Source organism: Balaenoptera acutorostrata, chromosome 4, assembly GCF_949987535.1.
Source record: "Balaenoptera acutorostrata chromosome 4, mBalAcu1.1, whole genome shotgun sequence".
NCBI classification, from domain to species: Eukaryota; Metazoa; Chordata; class Mammalia; order Artiodactyla; family Balaenopteridae; genus Balaenoptera; species Balaenoptera acutorostrata.
In genome coordinates this window covers 20,706,858-20,729,473 of record NC_080067.1, presented here as the reverse complement: position 1 = coordinate 20,729,473, position 22,616 = coordinate 20,706,858, and the positions used below count along the sequence as shown (strand labels likewise).

The 22,616-nt window shown below is 37.6% G+C and overlaps 1 protein-coding gene across 9 annotated transcripts in view; it reads right to left on the bottom strand.

The window, feature by feature from the left end:
- Positions 1–22,616, bottom strand: part of CEP63 (centrosomal protein 63) — an 81,837-nt gene that overhangs the window by 47,280 nt on the left and 11,941 nt on the right. For all 9 annotated transcript variants that reach the window (XM_007170371.3, XM_007170370.2, XM_007170369.3 and 6 more), the window contains 2 exons: positions 2,026–2,121; positions 1,061–1,183 (listed from right to left, as the gene is read on the bottom strand). In XM_007170371.3, coding sequence (XP_007170433.2) covers positions 1,061–1,183; positions 2,026–2,121 — 219 coding nt within the window. The remainder of the gene's footprint in view (positions 1–1,060; positions 1,184–2,025; positions 2,122–22,616) is intronic.

Below are 22,616 nucleotides of genomic sequence, written 5' to 3'. Positions count from 1 at the left end.
AAAAAAACCCCAGATTTCACTGAAGAGGGCTGGAGGGCATGCAGTATCTGATTCTAAGCTCTTCAAATGTATAAAAATATTGAGATGTAAAAAAATATTAAATGCAGAAATTAAAATTCTAGGTAGTAATAACATACTGGCATTTGTGGGTGACAGGTCACTGAGTAGAAAAATTGTAAGTAATCACACAAAGATGTTGAACAATGTTTCTCAAATTAGCATTGGCTAGGGAAGCTAGATAAAATGCAGAGTCCTAGCTCGCATGCCATACAACTGGATCAAAATCTCTGAGAGCCTAAAGAGGGCCCTGGGTGACGCTTAGGTACACTTGAGAACCAAGAGCATAGACAGAGGAGGGGATCTAAGGGGAAAAAAGTGACAGCCTCGTGCTGCTCTTTCATCTACTCTTGGTGGTGTTAACCCACCGCTCCCTTAACTCCTCTAGGGAATGAATATATACAATAATCATGGAGTTATCAGTTTTAATAAAAACAAAGTCAGCAAAGGCGGAGGTAAGTTACTTACCATATCTAAATGGGAACTGACGATAAACAATCTGATATGCAGAGTACTCTGTACAAAAAAGCTTCAACACTTAGTACCTTCAACACTTACAAAGCCCCTACGCTGTTAGGTGATAAATAAGACAAGGACACTGCCCATGGAGGACAGCTAGTAACTGGTAGTCAATGTTCCTCAATATTGGCATTTTGGGTTCAATACTCCTTCCTGTGTGGAAAAGTCCCAACCATGTTTAGTGTCCCTGGTCCCTGTGCCCTACACACCAGTTTCACTCCCAGTCATTCTGACAACCAAAACAATGTCTCCATACATTTCCAATGCCCTCAAAGGATGGTACTGCCCTGTTGAGAGCTACTGATAGCTAGTAACCATCCTGGTGACAGGATGCACAGCGGATCACCCTTCCACCTTTGAAATAGCTCAGTAGTAGTCCTAGAGATGAGAGAAAATTGGTTTCAGGAAATAGCACTATTAGAAACAGCATTTTCCTACATGAAGGTTGACAATCACTATGAGCAAATCTGTACTATGAACATACCTCTATTTTTCCAGTTAACCTCTCAATTTCAGACCGATCTTCCCTGTGATTTTTGGCATTTCCTCTGAAGTCTCTTACATGTTTTCTCTGTAGCTTTTCATAGCTTCTCTTCAGTCTGCCTAACTGTAGACACAGTTATTTCTAGACTTAAAATTTAAGAATATGTAAACAGTGCTGATACAACAAATTGGCATTATGAAAGCACGCATAGAGCTCACTAGTACCCCTGAAAATAGACAGCATGTCAGATAAAATAACTCAAAACTACATATAAAAAATAAACACCAGAAAAGAAATATATTGAGTCAAAGAAAAAAATAAAGGGAAAATATTTTATAAACAGAAGTTTAATTTTTCTTACAATGTACAATCGCCATACACTTAGGGGCCCCCAAACCTGCCCCCACAATAAAAGCAGCAAATAAAAACCCTCTCTTCTCTAGGCCTGTGGTTCTTGAACCATTCTCCTGCGGAACACTGAGTAAGTAAGCAAGAGAGGAGTACTGTGGAATTAAATGAAAATAAAAGCAGTTTTTTCCCAATCTGAAGAATAAAACTGAGTTAACTGATAGAATTTTCTTACTTTTCTTATCTATCCCAAAATGCTTCTGAAACCTTTGGATCCTCCATTATTTAAAATCTAGTAACTGATTCAACTTAAAAATTAAAACATTTAATGTAAGCTTTTGGTATCAGTATTTCATGGTATTATACAAAACTAGCTCTATTTCTTTCAGGTACTCAACCAACAAACACATTTTAGAATCACTGTTGTAGGTAGTATCAAACATATAAATAGGCAAGATTCTTTACCTGGGTTTAAGAACAGAGAAATAGATTTCCACCCCTGCACCTCCCTTGGTATATATACATCCACTCTATGAAGCAGAAACTGGCTCATTAACAAAATTCTCATGGGTTGAAGAGACAGAATTATACAACACATAACAGAATTAAAATCTTACTTCTTCATGTAGTTTCTTTAACTCCAGCTTATACTCCATGGCCATCTCTTGCTTGACTTTTTCATGTTCTTCAACCTGCTGACGCAACATTCCAACCTAAAAGCAGAGAGGTGGTAGCATTTTTCACTATTAGCATTGAAACAATAACCCTGAAACACAAAAATAGAAAATAACCTTTGTACTTATCTGTGAATACACGTTCTCAACTGTACAATTTCTCAGGAAGTCAAATATCTAATTATTTAATAATCCATAACAATGCCAAAAAATGGAAAACAAGCAACTGTTCTAGAATTTCTAAGTTTACAGGGAAACTTCCTCTGTCTCATTTATTCTCCCCAATGCTTTTTATCGAAAAAAAAACCTCACATAAAATTAAGAGAGATAAAGTTACAAGAACCTTGGAATCTACAAATATGGAACAAAAATCTATAAGACTTCAAGAATAAATTCTATAAATCAAAGTACAGAATAGTAACATCAGACAGAAAGACAGCAGGCGACTTGTACCTGCTTTACCATTTACCCCATTTCAAAGAAAACCAGTTTCACCAGCCAGAGTGAGCATGTTATCCTAACCCATTTTTCAGTGGTTTGATGCCAGCCACAGCCTAGCTCATGCCCAGCCCTCACTTCCATCAATATCCATCAGCATTTCTCTACATCTTTCAATAACCAGTTAGCATTTCATCTACTAATAGCTAGAAGGGAAAGGAAGAACTTGGAATAGTAAGCAGTAATCTCAATCACAATACAGAATGGTAATTTAAAAATAAAAAAACTGTAGATCTTAAAAGTTCTCATCACAAGAAAAAAAAATTTGTGACTATGTATGGTGACAGATGTTACTAGACTTACTGTGTGATCATTTCACAATATATACAAATATCGAATCATTACATTGTATAACTAAACTAATATAATGTTATATCTCAATTATACCTGAATAAAAAAAATACAGAAATAAAATTCTTGTAAGAACAAGGAGTTAGACGTGCTCTCACTCCCTCTTGCGAGAGCACCAGAATCACAACTGGCTGCTGGACAATCATCGACAGGAAGACCCTGGACTTCACCAAGGAGGATACCCCACATCCAAGGACAGAGGAGAAGCCACAGTGAGACGGTAGGAGGGGCGCAATCAGAGTAAAATCAAATCCCATAACTGCTGGGTGGGTGACTCACAGACTGGCGAGCACTTATACCACAGAAGTCCACCGAGTGGAGTGAAGGTTCTGAGCCCCACGTCAGGCTTCCCAACCTAGGGGTCCGGCAACGGGAGGAGGAATTCATAGAGAATCAGACTTTGAAGCCAAGAGGGAATTGATTGCAGGACTTTGACAGGACTGGGGGAAACAGACCCCACTCTTGGAGGGCACACACAAAGTAGTGTGTGCATCGGGACCCAGGGGAAGGAGCAGTGACCCTGGGGGAGACTGAACCAGACCTACCTGCTAGTGTTAGAGGGTCTCCTGCAGAGGCGGGGGTGGCTGTGGCTCACCGTGGGGACAAGGACACTGGCAGCGGAGGTTCTGGGAAGTGCTCCTTGGCGTGAGCCCTCCCAGAGGCTGACATTAACCCCACCAAAGAGCCCAGGTAGGCTCCAGTGTTGGGTTGCCTCAGGCAAAACAACCAACAGGGAGGGAACCCAGCCCCACCCATCAACAGTCAAGTGGATTAAAGTTTTACTGAGCTCTGACCGCCACAGCAACAGTAAGCTCTACCCACCACCAGAGCCTCCCATCAAGCCTCTTAGATAGCCTCAACCACCAGAGGGCAGACAGCAGAAGCATGAAAAACTACAATCCTGCAGCCTGTGGAACAAAAACCAGTTACAGAAAGATAAGCAAGATGAAAAGGCAGAGGGCTATGTACCAGATGAAGGAACAAGAAAAAACCCCAGAAAAACAACTAAATGAAGTGGAGATAGGCAACCTTCCAGAAAAAGAATTCAGAATAATGATAGTGAAGATGATCCAGGACCTCGGAATAAGAATGCAGGCAAAGATCGAGAAGATGCAAGGGATGTTTAACAAAGACCTAGAAGAATTAAAGAGCAAACAAACAGAGATGACCAATACAATAACTGAAATGAAAAATACACTAGAAGGAATCAATAGCAGAATAACTGAGGCAGAAGAACGGATAAGTGACCTGGAAGACAGAATGGTGGAATTCACTGCCAAGGAACAGAATAAAGAAAAAAGAATGAAAAGAAATGAAGACAGCCTAAGAGACCTCTGGGACAACATTAAACGCAACAACATTCGCATTATAGGGGTCCCAGAAGGAGAAGAGAGAGAGAAAGGACCAGAGAAAATATTTGAAGAGATTATAGTCGAAAACTTCCCTAACATGGGAAAGGAAGTAGCCACCCAAATCCAGGAAGCGCAGAGAGTCCCATACAGGATAAACCCAAGGAGAAACACGCCGAGACACATAGTAATCAAAGTGGCAAAAATTAAAGACAAAGAAAAATTATTGAAAGCAGCAAGGGAAAAACAACAAATAACATACAAGGGAACTCCCATAAGGTTAACAGCTGATTTCTCAGCAGAAACTCTACAAGCCAGAAGGGAGCGGCATGATATACTTAAAGTGATGAAAGGGAAGAAACTACAACCAAGATTACTCTACCCGGCAAGGATCTCATTTAGATTTGATGGAGAAATCAAAAGCTTTACAGACAAGCAAAAGCTAAGAGAATTCAGCACCACCAAACCAGCTCCACAACAAATGCTAAAGGAACTTCTCTAAGTGGGAAACACAAGAGAAGAAAAGGACCTACAAAAACAAACCCAAAACAATTAAGAAAATGGTCATAGGAACATACATATCGATAATTACCTTAAACGTGAATGGATTAAATGCCCCAACCAAAAGACATAGACTGGCTGAATGGATACAAAAACAAGACCCATATATATGCTGTCTACAAGAGACCCACTTTAGACCTAGGGACACATACAGACTGAAAGTGAGAGGATGGAAAAAGATATTCCATGCAAATGGAAATCAAAAGAAAGCTGGAGTAGCTATACTCATATCAGATAAAATAGACTTTAAAATAAAGAATGTTACAAGAGACAAGGAAGGACACTACATAATGATCCAGGGATCAATCCAAGAAGAAGATATAACAATTATAAATACATATGCACCCAACATAGGAGCACCTCAATACATAAGGCAACTGCTAACAGCTATAAAAGAGGAAATCGACAGTAACACAATCATAGTGGGGGACTTTAACACCTCACTTACACCAATGGACAGATCATCCAAAATGAAAATAAATAAGGAAACAGAAACTTTAAATGACACAATAGACCAGATAGATTTAATTGATATTTATAGGACATTCCATCCAAAAACAGCAGATTACACGTTCTTCTCAAGTGCGCACGGAACATTCTCCAGGATAGATCACATCCTGGGTCACAAATCAAGCCTCAGTAAATTTAAGAAAATTGAAATCATACCAAGCATCTTTTCTGACCACAACGCTATGAGATTAGAAATGAATTACAGGGAAAAAAACGTAAAAAGGACAAACACATGGAGGCTAAACAATACGTTACTAAATAACCAAGAGATCACTGAAGAAATAAAAGAGGAAATAAAAAAATACCTAGAGACAAATGACAATGAAAACACGACGACCCAAAACCTATGGGATACAGCAAAAGCAGTTCTAAGAGGGAAGTTTATAGCTATACAAGCCTACCTCAAGAAACAAGAAAAATCTCAAGTAAACAATCTAACCTTACACCTAAAGAAACTAGAGAAAGAAGAACAAACAAAACCCAAAGTTAGCAGAAGGAAAGAAATCATAAAGATCTGAGTGGAAATAAATGAAATAGAAACAAAGAAAACAATAGCAAAGATCAATAAAACTAAAAGCTGGTTCTTTGAGAAGATAAACAAAATTGATAAGCCATTAGCCAGACTCATCAAGAAAAAGAGGGAGAGGACGCAAATCAATAAAATCAGAAATGAAAAAGAAGTTACAACAGACACCGCAGAAATACAAAGCATCCTAAGAGACTACTACAAGCAACTTTATGCCAATAAAATGGACAACCTGGAAGAAATGGACAAATTCTTAGAAAGGTATAACCTTCCAAGACTGAACCAGGAAGAAGCAGAAAATATGAACAGACCAATCACAAGTAATGAAATTGAAACTGTGATTAAAAATCTTCCAACAAACAAAAGTCCAGGACCAGATGGCTTCACAGGTGAATTCTATCAAACATTTAGAGAAGAGCTAACACCTATCCTTCTCAAACTCTTCCAAAAAATTGCAGAGGAAGGAACACTCCCAAACTCATTCTATGAGGCCACCATCACCCTGATACCAAAACCAGACAAAGACACTACAAAAAAAGAAAATTACAGACCAATATCACTGATGAATATAGATGCAAAAATCCTAAACAAAATACTAGCAAACAGAATCCAACACATTAAAAGGATCATACACCACGATCAAGTGGGATTTATCCCAGGGATGCAAGGATTCTTCAATATATGCAAATCAATCAATATGATACACCATATTAACAAATCGAAGAATAAAAACCATATGATCATCTCAATAGATGCAGAAAAAGCTTTTGACAAAATTCAACACCCATTTATGATAAAAACTCTCTAGAAAGTGGGCATAGAGGGAACCTACCTCAACATAATAAAGGCCATATATGACAAACCCACAGCAAACATCATTCTCAACGGTGAAAAACTGAAAGCATTTCCTCTAAGATCGGGAACGAGACAAGGATGTCCACTCTCACCACTATTATTCAACATAGTTCTGGAAGTCCTAGCCACGGCAATCCGAGAAGAAAAAGAAATAAAAGGAATACAAATTGGAAAAGAAGAAGTAAAACTGTCACTGTTTGCAGATGACATGATACTATACATAGAGAATCCTAAAACTGCCACCAGAAAACTGCTAGAGCTAATTAATGAATATGGTAAAGTTGCAGGATACAAAATTAATGCACAGAAATCTCTTGCATTCCTATACACTAATGATGAAAAATCTGAAAGAGAAATTATGGAAACACTCCCATTTACTATTGCAACAAAAAGAATAAAATACCTAGGAATAAACCTACCTAGGGAGACAAAAGACCTGTATGCAGAAAACTATAAGACACTGATGAGAGAAATTAAAGATGATACCAACAGATGGAGAGATATACCATGTTCTTGGATTGGAAGAATCAACATTGCGAAAATGACTATACTACCCAAAGCAATCTACAGATTCAATGCAATCCCTATCAAATTACCAATGGCATTTTTTACGGAGCTAGAACAAATCATCTTAAAATTTGTATGGAGACACAAAAGACCCCAAATAGCCAAAGCAGTCTTGAGGGAAAAAAACGGAGCTGCAGGAATCAGACTCACTGACTTCAGACTATACTACAAAGCTACAGTAATCAAGACAATATGGTACTGGCACAAAAACAGAAACATAGATCAATGGAACAAGATAGAAAGCCCAGAGAAAAACCCACGCACCTATGGTCAACTAATCTATGACAAAGGAGGCAAAGATATACAATGGAGAAAAGACAGTCTCTTCAATAAGTGGTGCTGGGAAAACTGGACAGCTACATGTAAAAGAATGAAATTAGAATACTCCCTAACACCATACACAAAAATAAACCCAAAATGGATTAGAGACCTAAATGTAAGACTGGACACTATAAAACTCTTAGAGGAAAACATAGGAAGAACACTCTTCGACATAAATCACAGCAAGATCTTTTTTGATCCACCTCCTAGAGGAATGGAAATAAAAACAAAAATAAACAAATGGGACCTAATGAAACTTCAAAGCTTTTGCACAGCAAAGGAAACCATAAACAAGATGAAAAGACAACCCTCAGAATGGGAGAAAATATTTGCAAATGAATCAACGGACAAAGGATTAATCTCCAAAATATATAAACAGCTCTTTCAGCTCAATATTAAAGAAACAAACACCCCAATCCAAAAATGGGCAGAAGACCTAAACAGACATTTCTCCAAAGAAGACATACAGACGGCCACGAAGCACATGAAAAGATGCTCAACATCACTAATTATTAGAGAAATGCAAATCAAAACTACAATGAGGTATCACCTCACACCAGTTAGAATGGGCATCATCAGAAAATCTACAAACAACAAATGCTGGAGAGGGTGTGGAGAAAAGGGAACCCACCTGCACTGCTGGTGGGAATGTAAATTGATACAGCCACTATGGAGAGCAATATGGAGGTTCTTTAAAAAACTAAAAATAGAATTACCATATGACCCAGCAATCCCAGAGAAAACCGTAATTCAAAAAGACACATGCACCCGAATGTTCATTGCAGCACTATTTACAATAGCCAGGTCATGGAAGCAACCTAAATGCCCATCAACAGACGAATGGATAAAGAAGTTGTGGTACATATATACAATGGAATATTACTCAGCCATAAAAAGGAACAAAATTGAGTCATTTGTTGAGACGTGGATGGATCTAGAGACTGTCATACAGAGTGAAATAAGTCAGAAAGAGAAAAACAAATATCGTATATTAACGCATGTATGTGGAACCTAGAAAAATGGCAAAGATGAGCCGGTTTGCAGAGCAGAAGTTGAGACACAGATGTAGAGAACAGACATATGGACACCAAGGGGGGAAAACTGCGGTGGGGTGGGGATGGTGGTGTGCTGAATTGGATGATTGGGATTGACATGTATACACTGATGTGTATAAAATTGATGCCTAATAAGAACCTGCAGTATAAACAAACAAACAAACAAAACAACTAATACTAAACTTTCATTGGGTTATTTGTATGGAAATATGTTAATATAAATGTTTCAGACATTACATGAAAGTTCTAAAAATCTTATATGTTCTGGTATAATGTTATGTCATAATCCTAGTTATTACTTTAAAATGTATATCTCAGAAATAACTAATTTTCTTGTCAACTGCATTATTATGAACTTTCATCAAATCTTTAACCGTGGTCATTTTTAAGTCTTTTGTCATTTACAGACAGTTCTGGGTGTACTCTGATGCTTTTGTAAATATGTTCCTATAAAAGGGTTTCATCTTCAGGAAATTCATGGAAAAGACTCTGACAAGTACAGGTTTCTGGTAACTGACGGTACTGCTGAACTGAATGAATAAGCATTTTCAGAACTCTAATGAAAAACTGATGAACTCATAAAAGTGCTAACAAAAGATCAAGATGAAAAAAAATTAATTACATGGGACTGAGTGAACTGATGAGGATGAGTATAATTTTTGTGACTTTCTGTTTGAATTTAAAAAAAGAGGGGGCTTCCCTGGTGGCGCAGTGGTTGAGAGTCTGCCTGCTAGTGCAGGGGACACGGGTTCGAGCCCTGGTCTGGGAAGATCCCACATGCCACGGAGCAGCTGGGCCCGTGAGCCACAATTGCTGAGCCTGCGCGTCTGGAGCCTGTGCCCCGCGACGGGAGGGGCCGCGATAGAGAAAGGCCCGCGCACCGCGATGAAGAGCGGTCCCCGCACCGCGATGAAGAGTGGCCCCCGCTTGCCGCAACTGGAGAAAGCCCTCGCACGAACCGAAGACCCAACACAGCCAAAAATAAATAAATAAAAAAAAAAAAAAAAAAAAAAAAAAAAAAAAAAAAAAATAAAAAAAGAAAAAATCCCACAAGGACTCAGAGGCAAAGAATACACAAATCAATTTTCACTGCAAAGTAAAGGAGCTGTTACAGTGGAGGATTACTGGACTGAATGTCAATATTATGACATAGTATGAGTGTGTTTCATGTTTGGTAATGGCAATCATTGTTGCTTTTGTTGTGGTCATCCATGTACAATGCTTGGTGTCAGTCTATTTATCTCTCGTAAAAATAAAAAAAATTTAAAAAAAAAGAAGTTGAAAATATAGCATATCATCAGTTAACAAATAAAAATCAGCATTAAATGTATTAAAGTAGATTCTATATGAATTATTTTAGTTAGAAAATTAAACCAATGAAAATAAAAAAAAAAGAACAAGGAGTTAATGCAATTCCAATTAAAAATTCTAGTAGAATTCTTTTTTGGAACGAGAAAGTGATTCTGAAGTTCAAACCAGAGGAATGATTAAATATAGCCATTAAAATAGAAAAAACTACTTAAAAAATTTTTTTTGATTTAAATGAGTATTTACTGAATTCCTGGACAGGGAGAAACTGAGCTTAAAACTAATGAAAGAGTCATTTGAGAATGACAGATTTGACTCTGCAAAATGTGAAACTTCTTTATTTGAAAAAATCCCATTAAAATTAAAAACAAATAAACTGAGAAAACCTTTTACAAAAGTACATCAAAGGGTTTTTAGTATTTAGGTATCTTTTTGTAACTTGTTTCCACTATGTTCAAAGAACATACTCCATTATTTCAAGACTCTGAATTGTGTCAAGATTTATCATATGGTCAGTTTTGGAAAGAGTTGCTTGTGCTAGAAAAAAACATACACCACAGTTCTCTTGTGCAATGTTCTGTATATATAAATTAGGTCAAGTTTGTTGATCATGGTGCTCAAATCTACATCCTTACTGATATCTGTCTCTTGTTCCATCAGTTACTAAGAAAATTGGGTTAAAATCCCCAACTACAATTGTGGCTTCATCTATTCCTCCCTGTAGTTCTGCCACTCTTTGCATACAGATAAGAGAGAGAGAGAGAAATTTAAAATTAATTAGATACTTACAAATTCAGATTTTTTTTTTGTCTTAGTTTGAGTTCTCCCAAAAGTGTAGATTTTAGGGCAGGTAGGTAATTGGACATGATCCCAGGAAACACAGTAAGGAAATGAAGAGAGAGATCCAGAGAAGGAAAGAAAGCCAATAAAGTGTGTTACTGAGCTGATTTCTGCAGTAAGCACTGGAGCCACTCCCACAGGGAACTCACCAAGGAACCAAACAGAATGTGTTTCAGAATTGTCCCTCTAAGGGATGGGAAGTTGGAGAGTTTATCCACTGATTCCAGTCCCTCCACTGCTTGAGGCTTGCCCCAGGAGTGTTAACTGCCCCCACAATCCCAGGTTTCACCTGAGCAGCTTTTAAGTTTCCAGAAAGAGAAGCACAGTGAGCTGTATGTAATATCCAGGTGAAATGCGGGGGCAAGGAGGATGTGATACAGGCCAATAAGAATATCTGCTACAGTTACATATCCTGAGATTTCATATTTTATCATTATGAAGTGTTTCTCTTCACCTTTGGTAATGTTCACTGCTTCTGCTTCAAGTACAGTTTAGCTACACCATCCCTCTATTCAAAGTGTTTGTATGGTATGTATTTTAATTTTACATTTTACTTTCAACTTTGCTGTATCTTTATAAACATCAAATAATTGAGTTCAATTATCTTTACCCAGTTGGACAATTTTTATCTTTTAATTAAGCCATATAGTACATTTACATTTACCGGACCTCTTGGGATTTATATCTATTGTCTTACTAAGTGCTATTTGTACTTAATAAGCTCTAGGTTCCTATGTTTCTTTTTCTCTCCTTTCTTGCCTTCTTTGGGGCTGATAACTTCTTACTTCATTTTTCTCCTTCTGTTAGCTTAGAAGACATATACTCTATTAACATATTACTATATACTTTTAATGGTTCTCTCAAGATTAAAACTTAACTAATTAATATTAGACTTAACTAATATTAATTAGATTAACATTAGCTAACATTAACATTAGTTTTACCAATTCCCAGGCAACCCAAGGACTATAGAAATACTTTAATTCCATTTACCCCCCACCAACTTGACTGAAATGCCATCATAATTCCACATACATGTTCAACTGAAGGCTCTTGTTGCTATATACAGTAAATATTTGTTTAGATTTACCCACATATTTACTGTCGTCTTTCGTTTCTTCCTTTATCCCTTGAGCTTCCATCTGGGGTCACTTTCCTTCTGCCTGAAGGACATTCTTTTAGTATTTCCTTGGTGCAGGTCTCCTAGTGACAAATTCTCTCAATCTTTGTTGATCTGAAAATGTCTTGATTTCACCTTTATTCTGGGTATAGAATTTATTTCTGGTTTGGCAGGGAAAAAAAGTCATTTCTTTGTGGACATCATTCTATTGTTTTCTGGCTTTCACTGTTTTAGCTGACAAGTCAGCTGTTAGAAGCTGTTCGTAGATCACCTTTTCTTCTTGGTAAATATCTGGTTTTGTTTTATTTTGTTTTCTTTGATAACTTTTCAGATGTCCTCTTTGTCTTTAGTTGTCAACCTAGGTAAATATTTCTTTTTGTTTATCTTGCTTGAGGTTTTTGGATTTCTTAAGTACATGGCCTTCCTCACTTTTGGCAAAATCTCAGTCAATTTATCTTCAAATATTGCTTTAGCCCATTCTCACTTTGTTTTCTCCTTCAGGGATTCCCAAAACACTCATATTTGACCTTCCCATTGTATCCTCCTTTCTCTTATCCTCTCTTCTATATTTTCTATCATTCTGTCTGTGCTTTATTCCAAACATTTTCTTCTGTCATATCTTCCAGTTCACCAATTATCTCAATCTTTAAGGCCTTAATTTCGTTTATTCTATTTTTCAACATTATGATTTCCACTCATCTTTTAATAGTTTCCAATTCTTTCCTGAAATGCTCAATCTTATCTTTTATCTCCTTGAACACAGTAAACATAGCTATTGTAATTTCCTTTCCTTTTCTTTCTTTTACTTTCTTTCTTCCTGTGAAAACATCCTTCCTGGAGCTTGCCATTCTCAAATATTGGTAAGTTACTCTAGGCTACCTGTATAGCTGTCATCTTGGGAACTCCCTTCACCATTATTCTGGAGGCTTTCTGTGCTTTTCTGCTTTTTGCTTTTTAAAAAAATTCTCTGTCATCTTCTTCAAAAGTTTACTTCTCATTTTGGTAGAACATTCTTTTGAGATTTTATATGTCTGAAAATACCTTTATTCTCTTTTCACATCTGGTTGAAAGTTTGATTGGCTGTAGAATTTAGTAGTAAATTTCACTCAGGATGTTTTTAGTTAATTGTGAATCTTTCAGACTTTAACATTTGGTAATGGCAGACTAGGTATTCTGGGCCAGTCCATACACTGAGGACAACTATATAAGTAAGATTTCTTAAAAAATGTGCCTGAAGTCAAGTGCTAACATGATAGGGAAGAATTACCAGGTCAGCATCTGGGCTAGGCTAGAGGTGGAGGGAGGTGAGCCCAGAGTTTGGGGCAAGTATTAATTGAAACTAGAGAAGGCAGCTGAAAGGATAAGAGGCCAAATGGGGGTTTTGATAACTTCGAGGGGCTATGAGAATAAAAGATTTGGTGCCCAAGACAGCTCTGAACCCCTCCTTGCTTTGAGTTGGGACCCTGAAAGGCTGTACCCTAGGAGTAAGAATGGGCCAGATGTAGAAAAGGCCTTCTTGAAATTGCCAATCAACTGCAGACATCTGAATCTCTAAACTCAGTTTAAGATGATCTTAAGAGAGTGCTAATGTCTGTCCCCAGGCATCTCCAAAGTGCTAGGGACTCCAGAAACTTGGAAAAAGCAACCTAAACTTTCTCCAAAGGAAAAAAAAAAAACACTATTCTGTGTCTTAAACTATTTCTTCAAATAATTTTACAAATACAGTGCTTGATAACCCACTCAGAAAGTAACCCCACACACACAAGGAGATAAGACAACAAAAGTGAAAAAAAGCAGAAGCAATAAAAGATAGAAAGAGATCCATGGCAAATCTAGATATTGGCATTATCAATTCTTCCTATCATTGAGAAGGTACTTTTTAAAAAAGCAAATAAAAATGAGACAGTTACTAATTCCCCAGAAAACAAAAACACTGTACAAGAAATAAGTTTGATTATTATTATGCTATCTGACTCAGTTGTAAATAATAATTACCATCTTAATGATATAAACACTAAACACTGACCTAACCAAAAATTAAGATATACAATTCTGGCAGGGTGAGGGGATGGAAATTGTATATGAGAGCAAAGCCCTTATTTTTTATAGCAGCAAGTTAATAGATAAATAGTTAAAACTGAAAATTAAGAATATTGCCATAAAATGTTATATAGAAATATGAAGAGAATAACAACAACAAAAAAAAGAGTTAAAGATACTGAAATGACTGCCTCAGAGAAGCAAGAATCCTAGGTTCAGAGGAATAGGGCAGATGATCACTGTTTTTTCTTACGAGCTTTGTAGAACCATTTTTCTTTTCATTTACTATGTGAGGCAAGCATAAATATAAAATGTGAAGAAAAGATTGTTTAATTTCATTTATTTACCAGAGTCTGGTTCATAATGGGCACGCAACAATATCTAAATTTCTTAAAGAAAAAGAGGAGGAAAAAAGAGGTTAATTGCTGAGAGCAAGAGATAGCATTAGAGAAATGGAAGCGAAGGTTTGAAAACTGTCAGTATGGATGATATCGTTTTAACTACAATTTAGAGTTTTCAAAGTGGTTTCTTAAACAGTAACTCAATCTTCACAACAACACAGGAACACAGGGATTATATCCTAATTTTACACATGATGAAATGGGCTCAGAGAGGTTAAATTATTTGGCCAAGGCCATTCAGCTGAGAAAAGGCACAGCCAGGACTCCAAATTCCTTACTTGTTTCATTAGCTCTACCTGCTCTGTAGGGCATTAGAAGGTAACAGCAGCAGAAATGTCCATTAAAACCGATGGAATCCCAACAATGTAATCCGAAAACAGATCATTCACTTATGAAATGAGTTGTTTATACTAGTACTCCAAGTATGATCTGCAGATGGGCTGGAGCTGGTCACAACAGCAATCCAGTGTGAGATAAGAACCTTGAAGCAGAATGTAAATCAACTATGTTACAAAACACACTGTGTAGTGCAACTGACAGTTTTATACAGCAAAACTTTCTGTGAAGTGAAGGATGCAATGTACTACTTTACATTCTGGTGCAAGCCTTTCATCTCACCATGGACCTGTCATTTCAGTAGCACTGGTTTATACCATAGGACTGACTGCTTCTAGGCCTGAAACTTTCAAACAAATAAAACTGACAAAAACTTAAAGCTCTATATTCTAGTTCTTCTATCATGTGCTATTCAAAGTAGATTATAAACATGTTATTACCAATAACAGTGAAATTACAATTTCACAGACAAACTCTATGGAACAGATTCCTATAATTAGTATTTGGTAAAAACACTTTACCTCTAGAAACTTAATCAACTTCCAGCAACCCAATCAATGAAGCCGCAAATCATTGACAGCTACATTTCTAAACATCTTTTATGTCCCCAGGCCAAACCTGTAATCTTCAAAATTTTTACCAAGGAACCTATCTACTCAATCTCTTTAATTCCTCTTTAAGGTATTAAGTACAGGCATACTTCAGAGATACTGCAGGTTCCTTCCAGATCACAATAAAGCAAATACTGTGATAAAATGAGTCACATGAATTTTTTCGGTTTTGCAGTGCATATAAATGTTATGTTTACACTGTACTGTAGTCAACTAAGTGTGCAAGAGTATTATGTCTAAAAAACAATGTATATATCTTAATTTAAAAACACTTTATTGATGAAAAAAAAAATGCTAACCATCATCAGAGCCTTCAGTGAGTCATAATCTTTATGTTGGTAGAGGATTTGAAATATTGCAAGGATCACCAAAATGTGACACAGAGACATGAAGTGAGCAAATGCTGTTAGAAAAAAGGTGCCAGCAGACTTGTTCAACACAAGGTTGCCACAAACCTTCAACTTGTAAAAAAATACAGTATCGGCAAAGCATTATAGAGTGAAGCGCAACAAAACGAGTAGTTTTATTACTGCCTGTAGTGCAGTAATGCCCTTGACATCAAAACTAAGCTGCAGGAATAAGTTTCAACAGCCTGGGCATGAATATTCTCATGATCACACACACAGGAATTTCCTTAATGGGTTTCTAACAAAGTTAAACAACTTAGATATCCACATATATAGTTGACGGTTGAACAGCATGGGTTTGAACTGTACAGGTCCACTTATACATGGATTTTTTTCGATAAATATGTACTACTGTACTACACCACCCAAAGTTGGTTGAATCTGCGGATTCAGAACTGCAGTCACAAGGGCCAACTGTAAAGTTATACGTAGATTTTCAACTGCATTGGGGATCAGTGCCCCAACCCACAGGTTGTTCAAGCGTCAACTGTATAGTGTTTTTTAACTAGGAAAGCACTATCACCTTAACTTTCTAAACAGAACTACTTTTGTTTGGCCCCAGGAGCAATAAAGAAGTAGTAACTAAAGTAACTTACCAAGGAGCACTGACCCTACCTAAATTACAATTTTTAAAAAATCAAATATGATTATCATTCCATGTACTTTTTTACCCACCTTCTATATCTTTTCATGAGGTCTAATTTTATTTTTTTTAATTTTTTAAAATTTATTTATTTATTTTTGGCTGCATTGGGTCTTCACTGCTGCGCACCGGCTTTCGCTAGTTGCGGCAAGCGGGGGCTAATCTTTGTGTGGTGCACAGGCTTCTCATTGTGGTGGCTTCTCTTGTTACGGAGCATGGGCTCTAGGCGCACAGGCTTCAGTAGTTGTGGCATTCGGGCTCAGCAGTTGTGGCTCGCAGGTTTAGTTGTTCCGTGGCATGTGGGATCTTCCCGGCCGAGGGCTCAAACCCACGTCCCCTGCATTGGCAGGCATATTCTTAACCACTGCGCCACCAGGGAAGTCCCATGAGGTGTAATTTTAAAATACATTCTCAAAAGTCTACCCAAATTTTAAAATAAATTCCAGTTTAGCAAGTGGCATTCTCAGAACACTGAATCTAACACGGCCAATGTTACTATGTACGGTGGACCCCTGAACAACATGGTTGAACTACATGAGTCCACTTATATACGGATTTTTTTCAATAAATACTACAGTACTACATGAATTCATGAACGTGGAATCTCAGATAAGGAGGATTGACTGTAAAGTTATATGTGGATTTCCAAGTGCATTGGGGTCGATGCCCCCAACCCCCACATTGTTCAAGGGTCAACTGTACTGCTTTGACCCAAAGTGCACATGGCCAACTGAGAGATTCTCTTGACAAGGAAAGAAACACTTTATGAAGCCTAACTCTTTCCTTGTGACATGAAACATTTCTAAAATATTCTTGATAAGTGAGTATCATCAACAGAATCTACCATTCACAGAAACACCCCTGAAGAAGCTGAATGACAGCACTAATGAGTGGTGATCCTACTGGTAGGAAAGCCCATCTAAGTGGGGCTTGGGACCAGTGTTTCCCTACAACTCTTCCAATCCTTCTGAGATCAACATTGATGCCAGAAATTTAGGGGCAATTCTTGCACTTATATATGCTTTCTGCTTCCCTTCCAATATTCAATGTTCTTTTCACTGTACCAGCTAAATTAAGAGAAATCAATTAGCAAATGTTATTAAACTTTTCCCCCAAATCACCAATAACATTGGGTGATGAGATCGCAAATAATATTTATTTTCTTTTCTTTCTTTTTCCCTAATTGTCAACAAGTGCAAATATAAATTTTTTAAGAAGAGTTTTCTGAATTTTATTTTAAACCTAACCAAAATTATTGAATTTGGGGCTGAACTTTTTACACTAGTCATACAATGAGGCCAAAAACAACATTCACTAAACTCGGTGATTATTAACATAGGCATGTAATAGAATGAAGGTTTTTACAAAAATCATGTGACACCCTTTACATTTTCTTAAAGAAGTTATTGTATGTATTCCATGTGACCAAGGTAACATGATCCTTGAAATAAATATTACTATTCTTATGCATTTTCACCAATGAATTCTTCTGAAAGAAACCATCAGAATTTGACACACAAATGCTTTCTTTGCATTATGAAAAAGAGTATCACCAGTTCAAGATGGCAATGTAGGAAGATCCTGAACTCACCTCCTCCAACAGACTCACTGGATCTACAGCTAAATATGGAACAATTTCTTCTTGAAAAAAGAACCTAAAGCCTAGCTGAGTGACAACCACACATTGGGTAAAAGAGAAGAAAACCATACAAAAGCCTGTAGGGGAGATGGGGACACAATCTCAACATAAACCTCACCCCTGGTATAGCAACCAACAACCAGAAGGGAACTCAAAACTTCCTGAGGAGCAAAGGGTTCAAACCCCACATTGGGCACCCCAGCTTTTAAGACATGCATTTGAGAGATAAGCCCCCAAAACATCTAATTTTTGAAAACCAATGGGTCTTGTGTCCCAAGACCCACAAAATGATAGTGATGAGAAACACCTCTTAGAGGGCTCATGTGCTTAGACTCACCCACCCCAGAGTCCAGCTCAGAGGCAGCCAATCATGCTTAGACTTAAAGTGAATAAGGCTCACCTCCTTATATTAAAACCTCCATCAGAGGGGCAGGCGTCTAGTTCAACACACACATCTAGGAGCCTGCTGGAACACTCTGGGAACAAAGACTGGCAGGCACTACCTTTGCTGTGCTCCAGAGCACCAGTATCTCTCAGAAGGGAGCTTTTACACACATCAGGTGTCCTGACTTTTACAGCTGCTACCCAGGATATGATCTTGGTTACCTGGCTCTGGAGGCCAGGGGAGCTTGTGTTCTGGGTCCCAAGGAACTGTAATAATTGGTGTCACCCAGAAAGGAGCTCATTCCCCTGTCTGGTGCCTGGATTTATGTGACGGATGCTAGGGAACACCTCTACATCAACTGGCTCTGGTGGTCAGTGGGGCTTATACTCATGGGTCCTACAGGACTGTAGCCCAAGGAGAAAGAGTTCTTAAACAGCTACAACCCTGAGGGCACAGCAAAGGCAAGAGACCCAGGAGCTCAATCTTTCTGCGAAGGGAGACTATGAACTGATCATCCTGACTGCTAACTAAGGGGCAAGCTTCTGATTAGGCATGCATCTTTTTTTTTTTTTTTTAAGGCATGCATCTTGGAGTTGACTTTAATCCTTTCCAGAGACCTTGGAGGGCAGGCGCTACCTTTGCTCTCACACTCTGCTGCCTCTAGTGCACCAGTGTCTCCTGGAGGGTAGCTATACACGTGGCTGGTGCCCAGGGGACTCCCCTCGATTACCTAGCTCTAGGTGACTGGAGGGATTTGCATTCCTGGATCCCACAAGACTATGGCAATCAGAGGGATAGTTCTTGGCAGGCTACCACCCCCAAGGCACAGCACAGAAAGCAGAATGAGGCACACTCCCTAAGGTTTCTGTGAAAGAGTCCTCTTTACTTGTCTTGGACCTTCAGCCTGAGGAGCAGGCTTCAGGTTTGGCTCACATTTAGTGGCCTACGGAGTTGCTATCAAGGAACATAGGCTGTGGACGCCATCTAGGCACTCTCCCTCTGCCTTGCTCCAACCCATCAGTATCACCCAGAAAATAGTTCATCTGGAGCCCACATAGTGGACACCTCCAGATCACCTGGTTCTGAGGACCAATGTGGTCTACCCTCACCACCCCTCAGAACTGTATATATTTGCATACTTTAAAAGCTGCTGCCTGAGGGTCCAGCTTCCAGTCAACCTGAATCTAGGTGCTGAGATCCTCCACTCTGGGACAGTGACAGGTTTTGGTACATCCTCAACTACTGGGAGCTACTAAAAATATAATAGGCTGCCTGGACAAGCACAGAGGTTTGAGAGACAACCAGGAACTGACGCAGGGTTGAATAACAAGGTTCATCTCCTACACAAGGCCACTCGATCAAGACCGCAAGAAGTGGTTGTTTCATCTACTGTACAGAAACCAACAGAGAGTCGAGCAAAATGAAGAAACAGAGGAATATGTTCCAAATGAAAGAATAAGATAAACCTCAGAAAAAATCTTAATGAAATGGAGATCTGTAATTTACCTGATAAAGAGTTCAAAGTAATGGTCATAAAGATGGGGAGAAGAATGGATGAACACAGTGAGAACTTCAACAAAGAGATGAAAAAATATAAGAAAGTACCAAATAGAAGTCACATGAAAACAGTGAGAACTTCAACAAAGAGATGAAAAAATATAAGAAAGTACCAAATAGAAGTCACAGAGCCAAAGAATGTAATAACTGAACTGAAAAAAATACACTAGAGGGGTTCAACAGCAGACTAGATGAAGCAGAAGAAAATATCAGTCAACTCAGGGACAAAGTAGTGGAACTTACCCGATCAGAGCAGCAGAAAGAAAAAAGAATGAAAAAAGGAATTTATGGAACAACATCAAACAGACTAACATTTACTTTATAGGGCTCCCAGAAGGAGAAGAGAGAAAGGGGCAGAAAACTTATTTGAAAATATAATGGCTGAAAACTTCCCTAACTTGGGGAAGGAAACAGACATCCAGATCCAGGAAGCCCTGAGAGTCCCAAAAAAGATGCTACCAAAGAGACCCACACCAAGACACATTACAATTAAAATGTCAAAAGTTAAAGACAAGGAGAGAATCTTAAAAGAAGCAGAAGATAAACAACTAGTTCTATACAAGGGAACCCTCATAAAACTATCAGCAGATTTTTCAGCACAAACTTTGCAGGCCAGAAAGCATGATACATTCAAAGTGCTGAAAGAAGAAAACTTCCAACCAAGAATACTCTACTGAGCAAAGTTTTCATTCAGAATTGAAGAAGAGATAACGAGTTTTCCAGAGAAGCAAAAGTTAAAAGAGTTCACCACCACTAAACTAACCTGGCCTGACAAGAAATTTTAAAGGAACTTCTTTAAGCTGAAAGAAAGGATGCTAATTAGTAACAAGAACACATATGAAAGGATAAATCTCACTGGAAAAGTAAATATATAGTGAAGGTAGTGGATTAATCACTAATAAAGCTAGTATAAAGGTTAAAAGACAGAACTATGATTACAATTAGCTAAAAGATACACAAGGTAAAAATACATAAAATGTGACATCAAAAACATAAAACATGAGAGTAAATGTTGAGCTTCAGAATGGGATCAAACTTAAGATGTTATCAACTTAAAATAGACTGTTATAGATATGTCGTTAAGTGTAAGACTCACGGCAACCACAAAGCAAAAACCTAGAATAAATACACAAAAGAGAAAGAGGAAGGAACATAAGCATACCACTAAAGAAAGTCATCAAACCACAAAGGAAGAGAGCAAGAGAAGAAAAAAGGAACAGAGAAAAACTACGAAAACTGCTAGAAAACAATTAACAAAATGGCAATAAGCACATACCCATAATAATAACTTTAAATGTAAATGGACTAAATTCTCCAACAAAAAGACATAGAGTGGCTGAAGGAATAAAAAGCAAGACACACCTATATATGCTGCCTGTAAGAGATACAATTTAGATATAAGGACACAGACTGAAAGTGAAGGGACGGGAAAAGAGATTCCATGCAAATGGAAATAGAAAAGAAAGATGGAGTAGCTATAGTTATATCACACACACAAAAAAAAGACTTTAATACAAATGCTTTAATAAGAGACAAAGAAGACATTACATAATGATAAAGGGGTTAATCCAATGAGAGGATATAACATTTGTAAATCTTTATGCAGCCAACATAGGAGCACCTAAACATGTAGCACAATTATTAACAGACCTAAAGGGAGACATAGCCAGCAATACAATAATGGTAGGGAACTTTAATATCCCACTTACATCAATGGAAAGATCATACAGACAGAAAATCAATAAGGAGACATCAGCCTTAAACAACATGTTAAACCAGATGGACTTAACACATATTTATAGAATATTCTATCCAAAAGCAACACAATATACATTCTTCTCAAGTGTATATGGAACATCTTCCAAGATAGATCATATGTTAGGCCACAGATCAAGTCTTAATAAATTTAAGAAGACTGCAATCATATCAAGTATCTTTTCCAACCACAGTGGCATGAAATGAGAAATTACACGAAGAAAAATGGGAAATATACAAATATGTGGAGATTAAATAACATGCTATTGAATAACCAATGGGCAAAGAAGAAATCAAAAGAGAAATCAAAAAATACCTTGAGAAAAACAAAATGGAAATGTAACATGCCAAAATTTACAGAATGCAGCAAAAACAGTTCTATGAGGGAAGTTCATAGTGATAAACACCTACCTCAAGAAACAAGAAAAGCCTCACACAAACAACCTAACTACACCTTAACGAACTAGAAAAAGAACAAACAAAGCCCAAAGTTAGTAAATTAGAGCAGAAATAAATGAAATAGAGACTAAAAAGACAACAGAAAAGATCAATGAAACTAAGAGTTAGTTCTGTGAAAAGAGAAATAAAATTGACAAAACCTTAGCTAGACTTACCAAGAAAAAAAAGAGAAAAGACTCAAGTAAGTCAGACATGAAAGAGGAAATATTACAAGCGACACCACAGAAATACAAAGGATCATATAGACTACTATGAAAAATTACATGCCAACAAATTGGACAAACTAGAAGAAGTGGATAAACTCTGACAAACATATAAGCTACTAAGACTGAATCATGACGAAATAGAAAATCTGAACAGACCACTTACCAGCAAGCAGATCAATTCAGTAAAAAAAAACTCTCAACAAACAAAAGTCCAGGACCAAATGGCTTCACTGG